This window comes from Accipiter gentilis, chromosome 10, assembly GCF_929443795.1.
Source record: "Accipiter gentilis chromosome 10, bAccGen1.1, whole genome shotgun sequence".
Classification (NCBI taxonomy): domain Eukaryota; kingdom Metazoa; phylum Chordata; class Aves; order Accipitriformes; family Accipitridae; genus Astur; species Astur gentilis.
Window position 1 is genome coordinate 16,487,530 of NC_064889.1, and position 13,561 is coordinate 16,501,090.

Here is a 13,561-nt window from a genome sequence, read left to right on the forward strand (position 1 = left end):
TTTCAGGCTAACAAAGAGGCAGCAAGTTGTTTTCCAGACAGGCTGGCTTGTTTTAGGTTTGACCTGATCCTTTTTTCCAAGTTGTTGACAGAAGCTTTACTTGACCCTGAGACAAATCAGCTGGTGTTAATCAGCGCTGTTCTGGTTTTGGTTTGAATGTTGTTAACATAGGGACACCGTTGTGTTGGATAGAACAATACCCACCACACCACTGAAAGATCTGAGAAAACATTTTCAGGAGCAGATATGTGAATTTGAAGCCTAAGGCTAGGACTGGCTGGGAAGCAACAGCCCTTGGACACACTGTCCCCAGGAAGTCAGTTGTTAGTGGATATGTCTGGGATATGGAAAATTGATTTCAGGTCTCCATTGGCCAGGTGAAGTGCTGGCTCTCCTGGGCTCTCTCCTTGCTCTTCCCATCAGCCATCACCTATCAACAACCTTGGACTTGGGAAACCTTCCTGGCGAAGGTTAGCCTGACACCAATGTGTTTCTACAAATGCTTCTGATGAAACAGCAACTGCCAAGGGGCAAAAGGCAATATTAAACTGAATAGAAGACCTGTGCTTTTTGGTGTCATTGAGAGACCTGGGTGCCCAAGTGCCTGAATTACTTTTGTAAACAGGCCTGACACTCCTCTGTCATCTTCATGCCTCATTCTCAAGGCAAGGAGCACCAGTGTAAAATAAAATCCCAGGACTAGTGTTGAAATGATTACAAATACGTTTTCACATAAGCAAGAACACTTTGCTTGCCAGATCTATTACAAGCTTGCATCTGCACACACATCTATTATGTATCATCCATGCTCCAGTGTAAATCTCTGAACTGGAGTCATCACAGTAAATTAAACACAGCTAAAATGACCTGCAAAATTGTGCATTCCTCACTGAAATTTACTGCTAACTTCCCTAATCTAATTAGATTATAGCTTTTGCAAGGTTTAGGCTTCTTTATTTAGGTGTAAAAACCTACGTACTAGACCAAACTGTCCCCTCTAGGAAGAATGATCTGTCCCAGCCTTGTAATGGTAAAGGTTTACAGGGTAGAAGAACATTTCAGGAGAGTGAACTATCTTCACAAGAAGTTTTCCAACAAGCAGAGGAAGTCTTTTAACCACAGAGATGTCAGAATGGCACAGAAACTGCCACCAAAATCTATTAGCTTTCTCTCACACAACAGTAATACTGGAAAGACACAGAAGTAATGGTGCTGCGACATTTAGATGATGGAAACAGTTTCCCTAGAGAAACGTTAGTCGCTTTGTATGGCCATTTATCTTTCCAGCCGGCACAGCACAGCACTGCACCAGGACTGGGACAAGAAAACCTGTAGTGACCAGACTTCAGCTGGGGCAAAGCCCACCTCCGTGCACGGGGAGTAACATCGCAGGGGAACGCATCTCCCGCTACGGTGAGAGGGGAGTGAAGCAGAAAGAGGTGTGTGCACTGGCAGAGGAGCTCAGAGCCAGCAAATGCTTGTTGTTCTCGTAACTCATCCCTGAAAGCCCACAGAACAACATGGAGTTATCAGCCAGGGACCCGGTCCTTAATGCATTTGTCACCCTCCATTTGATTAATTACTTTTCCCATATTTCATCTCTCGGTCAGCTCTGACTTAGTTTTCCTGTGGGTGTTTTCATGCACAAGCCCAGTACTGAGATGCTCGGATAGCAAATAAGATGCTTATTCCAAAATCACTTTTCCAATGGATTTAATTTTTTATTTGATTAAGAACTTCCTAACAGTCCATAATCTTACCTTAACCATGAGCAATTTATGGCCAGATAATGCCCTTCATGGTAAAACAATTGCTGTGTAGTATAGCTGGCTTAGTAAAAGCAGATACGACTGAAGCAGTTAGATAGCACAACCTCTTATTCTATGAAGTACAGCTCTGCCTTGGATTCTGCCAGACTGTTTACTGACCTCCATTTAATTTCCCTCCCCAATTGCTGTTTCTATTTTAGCTCTCACACTGAGATCCAGTGGAGAGAGTGGGAATCAGAGCAAAGTTCCATTGCTGGGATAGCAGTGGCGTAACTAGGTGGTTTTATGGCCAATATATTAAACAAAACATCGGGTAATTATTGCATTTTCAAACAATAATTATCATGAGAAGAGAATTTCTACAGCTCTGTTTCCAGAAGAACCCTCCATGCCTTCCAGTGAATATGGATTTGCAAATAAGTGTAGAATAGCCCATCAATGGAAGTAAGCTAATGTTGAGATAGTGACTTTTAGCACATGGTACAGACCCACAGAAAAACATTTCTGTCATCAGGAATGACTAGACACTCTTTTCTCTTAGTGTTTTTAGTATGAGTATCTCTGAAGTGACATGAGAAAAGTGATAGCAAAGCAAGCAGGGAAGCCTATATGTAAACCAGCCTGCTTTAATGACAGTTAAAAATAACTGATGCCCCTCTCCCATTGCTAAAGAATTTGCACAGTGTCCTGGTTTCAGCTGGGATAGTTAATTGTCTCCCTAGTAGCTGGTATAGTGCTATGTTTTTCAGTTAGGTATGAGAAGAATGTTGATAACATTGATGTTTTCAGTTGTTGCTAAGTAATGTTTAGTCTAAAGTCAAGGATTTTTCAGCTTCTCATGCCCAGCCAGCAAGAAAGCTGGAGGGGCACAAGAAGTTGGCACAGGACACAGCCAGGGCAGCTGACCCAAACTGGCCATTGGGGTATTCCATACCATGGGACGTCACATCTAGTATAGGAACTGGGGGGAGTGGGAGCGGGGAGGGATTGCGGCTCGGGGACTAACTGCGTGTTGATTGGTGGGTGGTGAGCAATTGCACTGCGCATCATTTGTATATGCCAATCCTTTTATTATTACTGTTGCCATTTTATTAGTGTTATCATTATTAGTTTCCTCTCTTCTGTTCTATTAAACAGTTCTTATCTCAACCCATGAGTTTTACTTCTTTTCCCGATTTTCTCCCCCATCCTACTGGGGGTGGGGGGGAGTGAGTGAGTGGCTGCGTGGTGCTTAGTTGCTGGCTGGGGTTAAACCATGGCACACAGGTACTCAACCGCAGTCATGCAAGAAGCCCCTCTGAAATCAATGGCTTAATGTTAAGAACATCATTAAGTTCTGTGCTATGCAGAGGTTTAATAGCCCAGCTAGACTTTTTGTATGGCAATTTGCAAAGTGTAGTTTGTGCACATCATCAAGGCAAATTTTCCCTCAGTGAAGTATGCTTTGGATCTACCTGATCTCAGAGGGAATGAATGTTACCTGGGGAAAGACATAGCTCATCGCTTTTTGCACAAATGGTGATCATGCATGTAGAAACAGGCAGTGCTGCCCAAGTAAGAAGATAACAGGCAATGAGGAAATGTGTAGAATAACTATCATAATCACCAGAGATCCATGTGGGTCTCTGTGAATATATCTGGGGCAGAAGGAAGAGGAAAGGAAGGAAAATAGAGTCGGAAAGCAGATGAGGAGATTGTGGTGGGATCACCTGATGAATCAAGGCATGGAGCTGCTGACCACAGATGTCTATCACAGAGCAATGAAACAACATTTAAGTGATTCAAACTTTGGAGCATGCCTTCTGTGACGCAATGGGACAAACTTGGTCAGATTGTTTTATTTCACTGGGGCTTTCTTTTCAGTTGTCAGCAGTAATTATATGGTTAAAATAAAAACCAGGTGAAGTATTATGAGTAGAGTTTAGTATGAGTAGAGTTTAATATTCACACATTTTGATAAACTATAATCAACAGGGATTAAATTCTTGACTAACATTTCAGATTATATGTCCTAAATTCTAAGATTTCTCTTGGGTGTCTTGTCATGGAGGCAAAGCATGGTCATTTAGGGAATTGAGTAACAGCAAGAGAATCAAGCTGCTTTCATCAGCTACATCAGCCTGTCTAAATTTCATCATGCCATCTTGGCTGGAGAAGCCTGAGCACATGGATCCCTATGCTATGGATCCCCCAGGGCACATTCGTCACTTGGAGAAAGCACAAGAGACAGAACTGTTTCCAAATGCTCTCTGTGAGCCCATGCGTCTGACCGATAAGAAAAATGCCAGGCTCTGGGTATTTGGTTTGGCAAGTATTAATCAATAGGGAATGAAGACCTCATACTAGATCCAGAAGCAGGGCTTCAGTTGGTCTGCAGCTTGTCAACAGCTGTGCAACCTCTGTGCAGCCAGAGAATGTGTTTATGGTGCCATTGGTAACAGCCCATGATGGTGTGACAAACTAATCCCGCAATGCTGCCCTGCCACTCTCCACATTAATTGTATACTGAGCTGAGCCCCTGTACTGCCTACTTCGAATTGGGAAGATGCCGTATGACCCTGAATGTCTCATTTCATTTATATAGTAGAATGTCTTTTTTCTTCAGAAGCCGTGTTCACTTGGTGCGTTTTTAGGATCATGTTACAAACTTAGAAGGATAGAGGTCAAAACCAAAGCCTCGCATTCATAAATAGCAAATAAAAGCTGCTCTGCTCCTGGAGCTGTAATTTCAATGCCCTCTCTTTAACTTCTGTGCATTTTAATTATGTCTGTGACTTTCCCTTCCAATGTTGCCACTTTTAGAGGTTGTAGCCTGAAGTCCTTGCCAAAAAGAAGGCTGTAAGATGAAGCCCTTGATGTGCTAGAGTCAGTAAAGGAGGAAGCATTCATCAGCAAGTAAGGGGCAAAAACTGTGTCTTAGCTGGGTGTTGAAAGCAAATGCTACTCCCCAAATAAGTTCAAGGAAAACAGATTCTTTACAGGCTCCTGCTATGAGATGGTGTGGTAACTTTGAAACAGTGGTATAGGTATGAACTCCTAATGCACACTGACCATCCAGGTTACAACTGCCAATGATATGTCGCCTCTTAAAACTCTGTTATATATGGTAGCAGGGCTCTTGACTGTACAAATGCTCCTCTTTGGGGCTCTGATACACTTTTTTCCTTTTGGTATACACCGTGATCTCACTGAATGGGTGAGAGTCCTTTGCCTACAGAAATCTTGTGATTTTAAGACTTTGTATTTGAGCAGATACCTGGAGAAAAGTTGTCTAGTCAAACCCGATGTTTATGTCATTTCTTTAGCAGCTCTGCTTTTGGGATAGATTTCTGCACATTTCCTAAATATGGGTAAGAAGGAGCTATTAGAGATGGGGTAAGGGTGAGCAAAGCCGTTTGGGGTTACGTGCCAGTCTCCAGGGTGCTCAGTAAGGTAGTGTTGTTTTCCCTCTGCATCCTTAACCCAAAGAAGAAGGCACCCCTACTTCTGGGGAGAATCTGAATGTGTTCCTACCATCTCTGGTGTGCTGTAACTTGTCTGGTAAGCATAGGTCATTTTATAGATTTATCCTAAATGATTTCTTGTTTTGGGGGGTAACAGAAAAATCAGAGCTCTGTGAGCGCATAATGTTGTGAATGGCATTGCAAACACAGATGTTTATTACAGGAAAGATGAAGCACACTTAAACCTTCTGATTATTCTCTTTAAATAGCAAGGTCTCTGTCTATAGATAGATCCAACTACTCATTAGCGATGGGCTGGTCTGCAGCCATTGCTGCACACAGACAAAAGCTCAGCCTGCTCTGAGTCACGCGCAGCCTACAGTGCCACATTGGCCTCCTCCTTTTTAAAGCAGGTTGAAATATGCCTGGAATATGTAGCCTCATAATCGGGATGGGGGAGGAGTAAGACACTACCTCTAACAATAAAACACATCACCCTGCAATAATTAATCTGTATTCATGTTACGAGGAAAAATTTTGACTGGTGCCTTGATCTCTAAGGTAGACGCTGGGGCTTCTTACCAGTAAGCCATTGGATCCATGGACTGTGACGCAGCGGGAGAAGGTATGGTGGATGGAGACATCCTTCACGTATGTTGGAGGGTTGTAGCCTCCTTTCTCATCCACATCTCCAGCCATATGGAAGTGAATTGGATAATGTCCCATTGTCTGCTGGCCCATATATTTCAGTTCTAGACCTTCAATATGAGTAGCCTTAAAATTAAGAGCAATCTGGAGAACAACAGAACATCAGTCAAGAAATATAAGACTGTTGAGGGCAAGGAGGGGACTACAGGGACAGGAAATGTTGTATAGTTTCTGCTAGAGAGATTTACTGCGTGGAAGGGAGTGCATGGCTGCAGAGTGAGGGAAAGAGGGTCAGGGTGGCTAAGAAGACCATAGTAACTCTTTGATCCCACCACTGCTGCCATGGCTACATTTGACTTAATTTTAGAAGGAAAACCATTTGCATTTTTAATGTTTTCCGTGAGTTTCGGTCAGCTGGGATCAAATCAAACTCCCTGGGCTGAGCACCACCAGAATCTGGGGAAAACTGGGATCAGGATGTGGAGACTGTATCTTGGATGGGTTGAGCACCAGCCTAGCTGGCTGAGCAATGTCTGCAGGGGCATGAGGTGCACTTCAAAGCCAAGGGACAGGCAGCAGCAGCAGAGTGGATCTGCTGCACTGTGGGGAGAGGCTGTTTGCTCAGCGGCTGACACAAGGGGTTTTTCCCTTTCTGCATCCTGGCTTCCTTGGTATGTGAAGGTGTGGCTGGGTGGAGGAAAGTGCAAGGAGAGGGCTCCAGCCCTACCTTGATGTGTCCCCCAAAGGTGTCGAAATCAAAGAAGGAGCATAACTTGCTGCTGTACTCATAGCACCGGCCCTCCATCTCGCCCATCACCACAACGTTGCGGCTCAGCAGCCCCACTTCTGCCCGCATGTCGACACCATCAACGACTTCGCCAATGTGGAGGTACGTTGCTTTCCCTAAAGGAACAAGATCCAGTTTCAGGGTTACTCTGCCAGTGCTGCTGGTTTCCCCTTGTGCTTCCTGTGGTGGGGTTGGCGTGATAATGAAAGGAGTAATTGAATCAGCAAAAACTGTTGGCTGACTCCTCAAAGGAGGGAAGGCTGGAGCACAGGTGTCACCCGAGGTCTTGCTGAGATATTTGCAATAGAGGAAGTGGGATTTTTGGTCTTAAGTTGCTTCATTTAGCCAGGGAGTTAAACCAACATTCTGCTAGACAAAACACATTTCCTACCTTGAAAAGGGACTGAAGTCATTCAAGATCTTTTTACTTTGGATTACAATGCAAAGAAAATTGATGATCTAGCTACTGAAAAGTCTAAATCCTCAAGGTTAGCACAGCACTTCCCATAGTGAGACACTGGGAGCTGCTCAGATTCCACAGCACTACTCACGGGCGAGCATGAGTCTGATCCTGCTAACGCCATGACTGTTAATCTAAGCAAGGAGAAGGCTGGGCAGAAAGCCTTGTGGGAATTGTGGCTTGGGACAATTGCAACCCCTCATCCAGCCTGTGGGCTGCAAAACCTCCCACTGCCTGCTCTCCCAAACCTCTCAATTTTAGATCCGCTTGTATGCCTCCAACTTGCTCTCAACGGTTTCCTCTGCCCTGGTGTAGTTGGAGTCAACGGGATCTTCCATCTACCCTATGCCACATCTCCCTTTGCCAAGCCAGGTTGCTCATAACCTCCTCTGCACTCACACCTGGCTCCATGGAGGGGTTAAAAGCACAGAAAGCTTTCCCTGGCCTGACCAGCAAGGGGTGAACTCCAGGCAGTGCGGATGTCTAGAAAGCAAAATCATCTCTTTGCTGTAATTTCATTCAAACATATTCATACTCCCTCCTTCCTTCCGTGGCTTTCTGCAGAGAATGCAGTTGGGAAAAGGTTCATCTTACTGACTACATTGTGTATTATTCCAGTAAAAATAAGTAATAAACTCTTTAAGTAAACACTGAACTTTAAGGAATGCTACACTTGCATGTATTTCATTTCAATGCAATCGTTCAAATCCATAATTAGAAACAAATGGCGAGCCTGAAGCCTGGCTATCACTGCAAAACACTTCATGCTTAAGCAGAGGTGCCAAGTTGAGGGGAGGATTTTGAACACTGAAACAGTCTTGTTTTTAACCAAAACATGATGCTTTGACTTTATAACAAAGATAAGCAAACACTCTTCACTCCCTTTTCTCCTGCAGCTGGGAGCAGTGTAGTTTGATGGTAATATTGGGATTTGGGAAGGGCGAGTACTCCGCCTTGCTCCGAGACTGCTGTGTTGCAGGATGGGGTTCACATCACAACATGTGCGCTCTGCCTTGGCACCTCCCCCTTCCAAATAATGGCATCATGTGAAAAAACACTCTCTGTTAACTAGAGGAGTGGTGATGGCAGAACAGGTGGATGCTTTTACCCAGGGCTGTGGTGGGAAGATAAGGCTCCTCTGAGCTCCATGCTCAGCCCCAGAAATGAGGGGCTGCAAGTGGCCATGGGTTTGCACCTCACCCACTTTTGCAACTGCCTCCCTAGAAAGTCGTGGGCTTCACCCGTGGTGTTGCCCTGAAGCCAGTGAGCCTCATCAGGTGTGTGGCCAAAACCAGACCCAGCCCGTCCAAAAAGCAGCTTTGCTTCCCTTATTCACATACATTAAAAAAGCCACTGCAGTGAGTGTCCTCCATGCTGTGCTGGAGCCTTGAGTCAGTCTATTAAGGAGCACAGCCTCTTGTTATAAAACTGGTTTTAAGCTGTTATTTTTCAGTTTCCCCCAGAGCTGACCTTTCTTGATTTACTGAAATGCAGGAAGAAGTTCAGATAATCATAAGAACATCCTATTTGAAGCCACATCTCCAGGATTTGTGGCAGTGAAATTAGATAGGCAGTTTTGTTATTCATGCGCTGAGTTCTAGAATAATAAATGTCATGCTTGCATGTATTTAATTTAATTTAACACCAGTCCAGACATGCAAAATAGGGTAAGCACTGACAGGAATGTTAAATACGGACTAACCAGTTTCTAAATATAACTTCTTGGGTGCATGTTTTTCACTTTGTGCTTTTGCTGACTTGACTTGTTTGGAGATAAAAGGAGAGATGGAAAGCAATTCCCTTCCAATGTAAAAGTGGGTTTTGAATAATAGCTCCTTTAACAGAGTTTTGAAAAACTAACCTCTCCTCAAGGCAGCCAGAAATTCAAGCTCCCCATGGCAATGGGGCCGTGCTCCTGAAACGGTTTGTGGCAGACAGACCCTGGCACGGGAGCCCTCAGGTGCTGTAAATGCCCGCTGGGAATGAGCACTCCAGCACCAGGCACTTCCCATGGGGCTGGGAGGACCACGGCGTGCATTTACTGACACGTGGCACTTCCAGGGAGCCACTGGGGCATGTTTAGTGTTGGGCATGAAAAAAACCAAAAGAGGCTGCTCCGTGGAGAGTTTGGGGAGTTCACACGGGGACGGGAGCATCTCACTCTCCAGAGCTACAGATTTGAAGTTAGGCTGCTGCTCACAGCCAGCACACGGAGCCTTCCCAGAGAGCAGCCACGATATCTGAAACCTTGAGCACTGACCATGGGCAAACCCAAGCCAGGGGTTTGCAAACCGGCACTGAAGTTAAAAAGGCAACACTGTGCTTTGAACATGGGAGGAATGTGTCTGCTGCTTCAGCATCAAAGCCGATGCCTGTGATTGCCCAACCGCTAACAAACCCAGGGGTCACTGATTCACCGTCTCCTCCTTTGGGCTCGGTCTTGCTGCATCCCTCATGGACAGATGTTGCCACGCCAGCAGGCCAGGCTTGTGCCATGTTATAATCTAAACCAAACAAAGCCTTGCAGTGACACAAATTACGTCTCCCCACAACAGGCCTGTGTGATGGACTAGGAAAAGTGCCCTGGGTTTGCTAATGTGTTTGTCATACCAGTGCCTCCAGTTAGCAAAACGTAAATTCACAGGGAGCAACTTCTTTAATCTGTGGGCTTGCCTGGTAGAAGTCTTGATTCAGCAAAATATGAGCACATTTCCATGCTTATTACTCAAGACAGTGACTATTAAAGTCACCAGTTGTTGGTACAGACAAGGTAATTATTAAAAGAAAGTATGCATTAAAATAAACATAGATGATCCACTAATCAAGGGCATGCTTATGTCAACAAAGCAATTCAAAGCAGAGTCTCTCCAAACTGTGCAAAGCTCCAGGAAAACCTGCCACACTTGAACCTAGCCATAAAACCTGGGTCTCAGGCCTTATCACACCTAGGAAGGGTGGAATTTTAAAACTATTTCAGCTGCTACAGATGTGGAAGAGGGCTCAGCTCTGACAAGTCATGCAGATGTCTCTGAAAACCCTCCCAGGTACACTCATGCATTCCTGAATGCCTTGGCTCTAAATGACACAAACTGCTAAATCTCCCCTTCAGAAGTGAAACAGGCACTTGAAGGTCTGGGTTTGGTGAAGATAAAGTGGAGCTAAAATGCTCCTGGATTATTTTTTTTTTCTCTCTAAAGAGTCTTTTGTTCTCCTTTGGGCTCTCTAAGGCTAAGACCTTCTCTCTCATGGTCTTTTAATGTTTCCTAAACAAGAGTTTTTAAAGGAAATGCTAAACACAAACTTGTCTGTTCAACCCACATAATCCAGTGACAGTGAACCCTTCAGGGCATCTTTAAAATCAGTGCAACTCATTGTAGATGCCAGCCCAGACCTCTGCCAGATTTAGCATTTTTGCCAAACATTTGTCATCACTGGTGGTAATGCCCCTATTGCTTATATTTAATAACCAACAAATGTTCACACAGGCATCCTGTCAAATCCTCATTATTCTGAATTATCTTGATGGTGTTTGCTATTGCATCCCTAAGCCACAAGCCTGTAACGCAATGCAGCACAGTTTGGGTGAGCTGACCAGCTTCTTGAGTCATGCAGTACAACCTGATGTTTTAAAGAATAAATAATCCTCGAATTCATGACTTTTACATGGAAAATTAAATTTCCAGTAAAAAGACATACAGCAGAAAGGATGAAACTTGATAAGGAGTACGGAGCTAATTATGCCTTCTTGGGACAGTTTCCTGCTGGGTAACTATAACCTATTATAGCCCTTCATTCCTTTTGCCCTTCAAGATCCTGCATGGTGCCCCACAAAGGTCAGAAATAAACCCTCTGTTGTAGGAGTGTGAACAGCCTTAAGTTCATGTGGATATTATTACGTGTATCCTTAAATGCTGTGTCAGATCAAAGCCTCTGTAGCTGTTTGGTTTCAAGGCTGAAACGAGTGGATCTTACTGCTGCAGATAGGTGGGAGGAGGATTGGTGTGGACTGAGGGCAGCGCATCTGCTTATGCTGGCTTTAACTGCGCACTGTGAAGTCTCTGCAAGGTCCGGTAGTGTTTTATCCAAATGTCAGTGTCATGTTCTTTCCTAAGCCGACTCCTGTTCCACCTCATGCCTTCTTTCTGCAGCTGCTACCTATAGAATCATAGAATCATTTAGGTTGGAAAAGACCTTTAAGATCATTGAGTCCAACCATCAACCATGCCCACGAAACCATCTCCTGAAGTGCCTTGCCTATGCGTTTTTTGAATACCTCCAGGGATGGTGACTCAACCACTTCCCTGGGCAGCCTGTTCCAGTACCTGACAATCCTTTCAGTGAACATTTTTTTCCTAATATCCAATCTAAACCTCCCTTGGCGCAACTTCAGGCAATTTCCTCTCATCCTACCTCCAGCCACCTGACAGAAGAGAGGACTCCAGCACCCACCTCACTACAACCCCCTTCCAGGTAGTTGTAGAGAGCGATAAGGTCTCCCCTCAGCCTCCTTTTCTCCAGACTAAACAGCCCCAGCTCCCTCAGCCGCTCCTCATAAGACTTGTGCTCCAGGCCCCTCACCAACTTGGTTGCCCTTCTCTGGACACACTCCAGCACCTCAGTGTCTTTCCCGTGGTGAGGGGCCCAAAACTGAACACAAGGACTCGAGGTGCGGCCTCACCAGTGCCGAGTACAGGGGAGCAATCACTCCCCTGCTCCTGCTGGCCACACTATTTCTGATGCAGGCCAGGATGCCGTTGGCCTTCTTGGCCACCTGGGCACACGGCCGGCTCATATTCAGCCTGCTGTCGACCAACACCCCCAGGTCTTTCTCTGCCGGGCAGCTTTCCAGCCACTCTTCCCCAAGCCCGTAGCGCTGCATGGGGTTGGTGTGACCGAAGTGCAAGACCTGGCACTTGGCCTTGTTGAACCTCATACAATTGGCCTCGGCCCATCGATCCAGCCTGCCCAGATCCCTCTGTAGAGCCTTCCTACCCTCAAGCAGATCAACCCTCCCTCCTAGCTTGATGTTGTTTGCGAACTTACTGAGGGTGCACTCGATCGCATCATCCAGATCATTAATAAAGATATTAAAGAGAACCGGCCCCAATACTGAGCCCTGGGGAACACCACTTGTGACCTGCCGCCAACTGGATTTAACTCCATTCACCTCAACCCTCTGGGCTCGTCCATCTAACCAGTTTTTTACCCAGCGAAGAGTACACTTGTCCAAGCCGTGAGCCACCAGCTTCTCAAGGAGTATGCCATAAGACACATTGTCAAAGGGCTTACTGAAGTCCAGTGGACAACATCCACAGCCTTCCCCTCATCCACTAGGCGGGTGACCTGGTCATAGAAGGAGATCAGGTTGGTCAAGCAGGACCTGCCTTTCATGAACCCATGGTGGCTGGGCCTGATCCCCTGGTTGTCCTTGATCCCCTGGTTGTCCTACTTGGCAATCTGCTGACATAATTCTGTAAATGCTAGGGTTTTCTCTCTCTGACCTTCCAGGTTTTTCCTCTCCTTATCCTGACATGTAAGTTCTTGTGGCTGGAATAGGAAGATTATGCAGGTCTGGTGGACAAACAGATCAAATTCTTACTTAAATCAGGCCCAAACCCAACCCTTCTGAACTGCTGTGTAAACTTGAGTATGTTTCTGACAACTCTGCTTCTAGGCAATGCCCAGAGGTAGAAGAAAGAGCTCTGAAAGACTGTTAGAAAGGGCCATTTCATGACATTTCCTGTCCAGCCCTCAAGCACTGGGGTTGCCTTAAAAAAAGAGCTTCTGGCAAGTTCCAGCCGAAAAGATGCCAACTTCTAAACAGAGCCCCCTAAATCTCTAAAAGTATCTGAATTTTGACGGTGGAGTAACTTCTCCTATCCTTAAAGCACAAGATGAATGCTGACACAGGCTGTGAAGTTGTTAGACAACTATGTATTTACATTTTCAATTTGAAGTTCTCTGCATGAACAAGATCACAGTAAACTCCATATCTCTAGCATTTGCAACCCAATAAGCAGGATTTAAGATATGTGTGCTTGTAATCATAGATTCACCAGTATGTGGGATAATTGGACTAATTATGCCAGGCACAAATAGTTTTTTCATGCTTTATCGAGAGCATATAGGAGCACAAAAGAGCATTTCATCATTTTTGTTCCATGGTGAAACTTATCAGCATTAGTAGAAACTTCATACAGAGCAACCGAGATGCAGATAAGGCTTGTTTCCCAGGGAAACTAGACAAAATACTTGATCTTTCCTACTATCCAGTTCTATCGTAACAACACAACCCTTCCTTCCTTCCTTCCTTCCTCCTCCCTCCCTCTGCCCTGTACCGTTGTCCCTCCCCAAACCTTGTGAAGTTGGAAGTTCAAACAGTTTTAATCTGTTCCCACAGAGAAAATAATCTAGGCACAAAAATGACAAGTGAAAAAAAGTTAAACAAAAGAGG

At 45.1% G+C, this 13,561-nt stretch overlaps 1 protein-coding gene across 3 annotated transcripts in view; it reads right to left on the reverse strand.

Moving 5' to 3' along the window:
- CEMIP (cell migration inducing hyaluronidase 1) overlaps positions 1 to 13,561 on the reverse strand; it is a 116,553-nt gene that overhangs the window by 26,412 nt on the left and 76,580 nt on the right. For all 3 annotated transcript variants that reach the window (XM_049811433.1, XM_049811434.1, XM_049811432.1), the window contains exons 12-13: positions 6,588 to 6,763; positions 5,795 to 6,004 (exon numbers count right to left, since the gene is read on the reverse strand). In XM_049811433.1, coding sequence (XP_049667390.1) covers positions 5,795 to 6,004; positions 6,588 to 6,763 — 386 coding nt within the window. The remainder of the gene's footprint in view (positions 1 to 5,794; positions 6,005 to 6,587; positions 6,764 to 13,561) is intronic.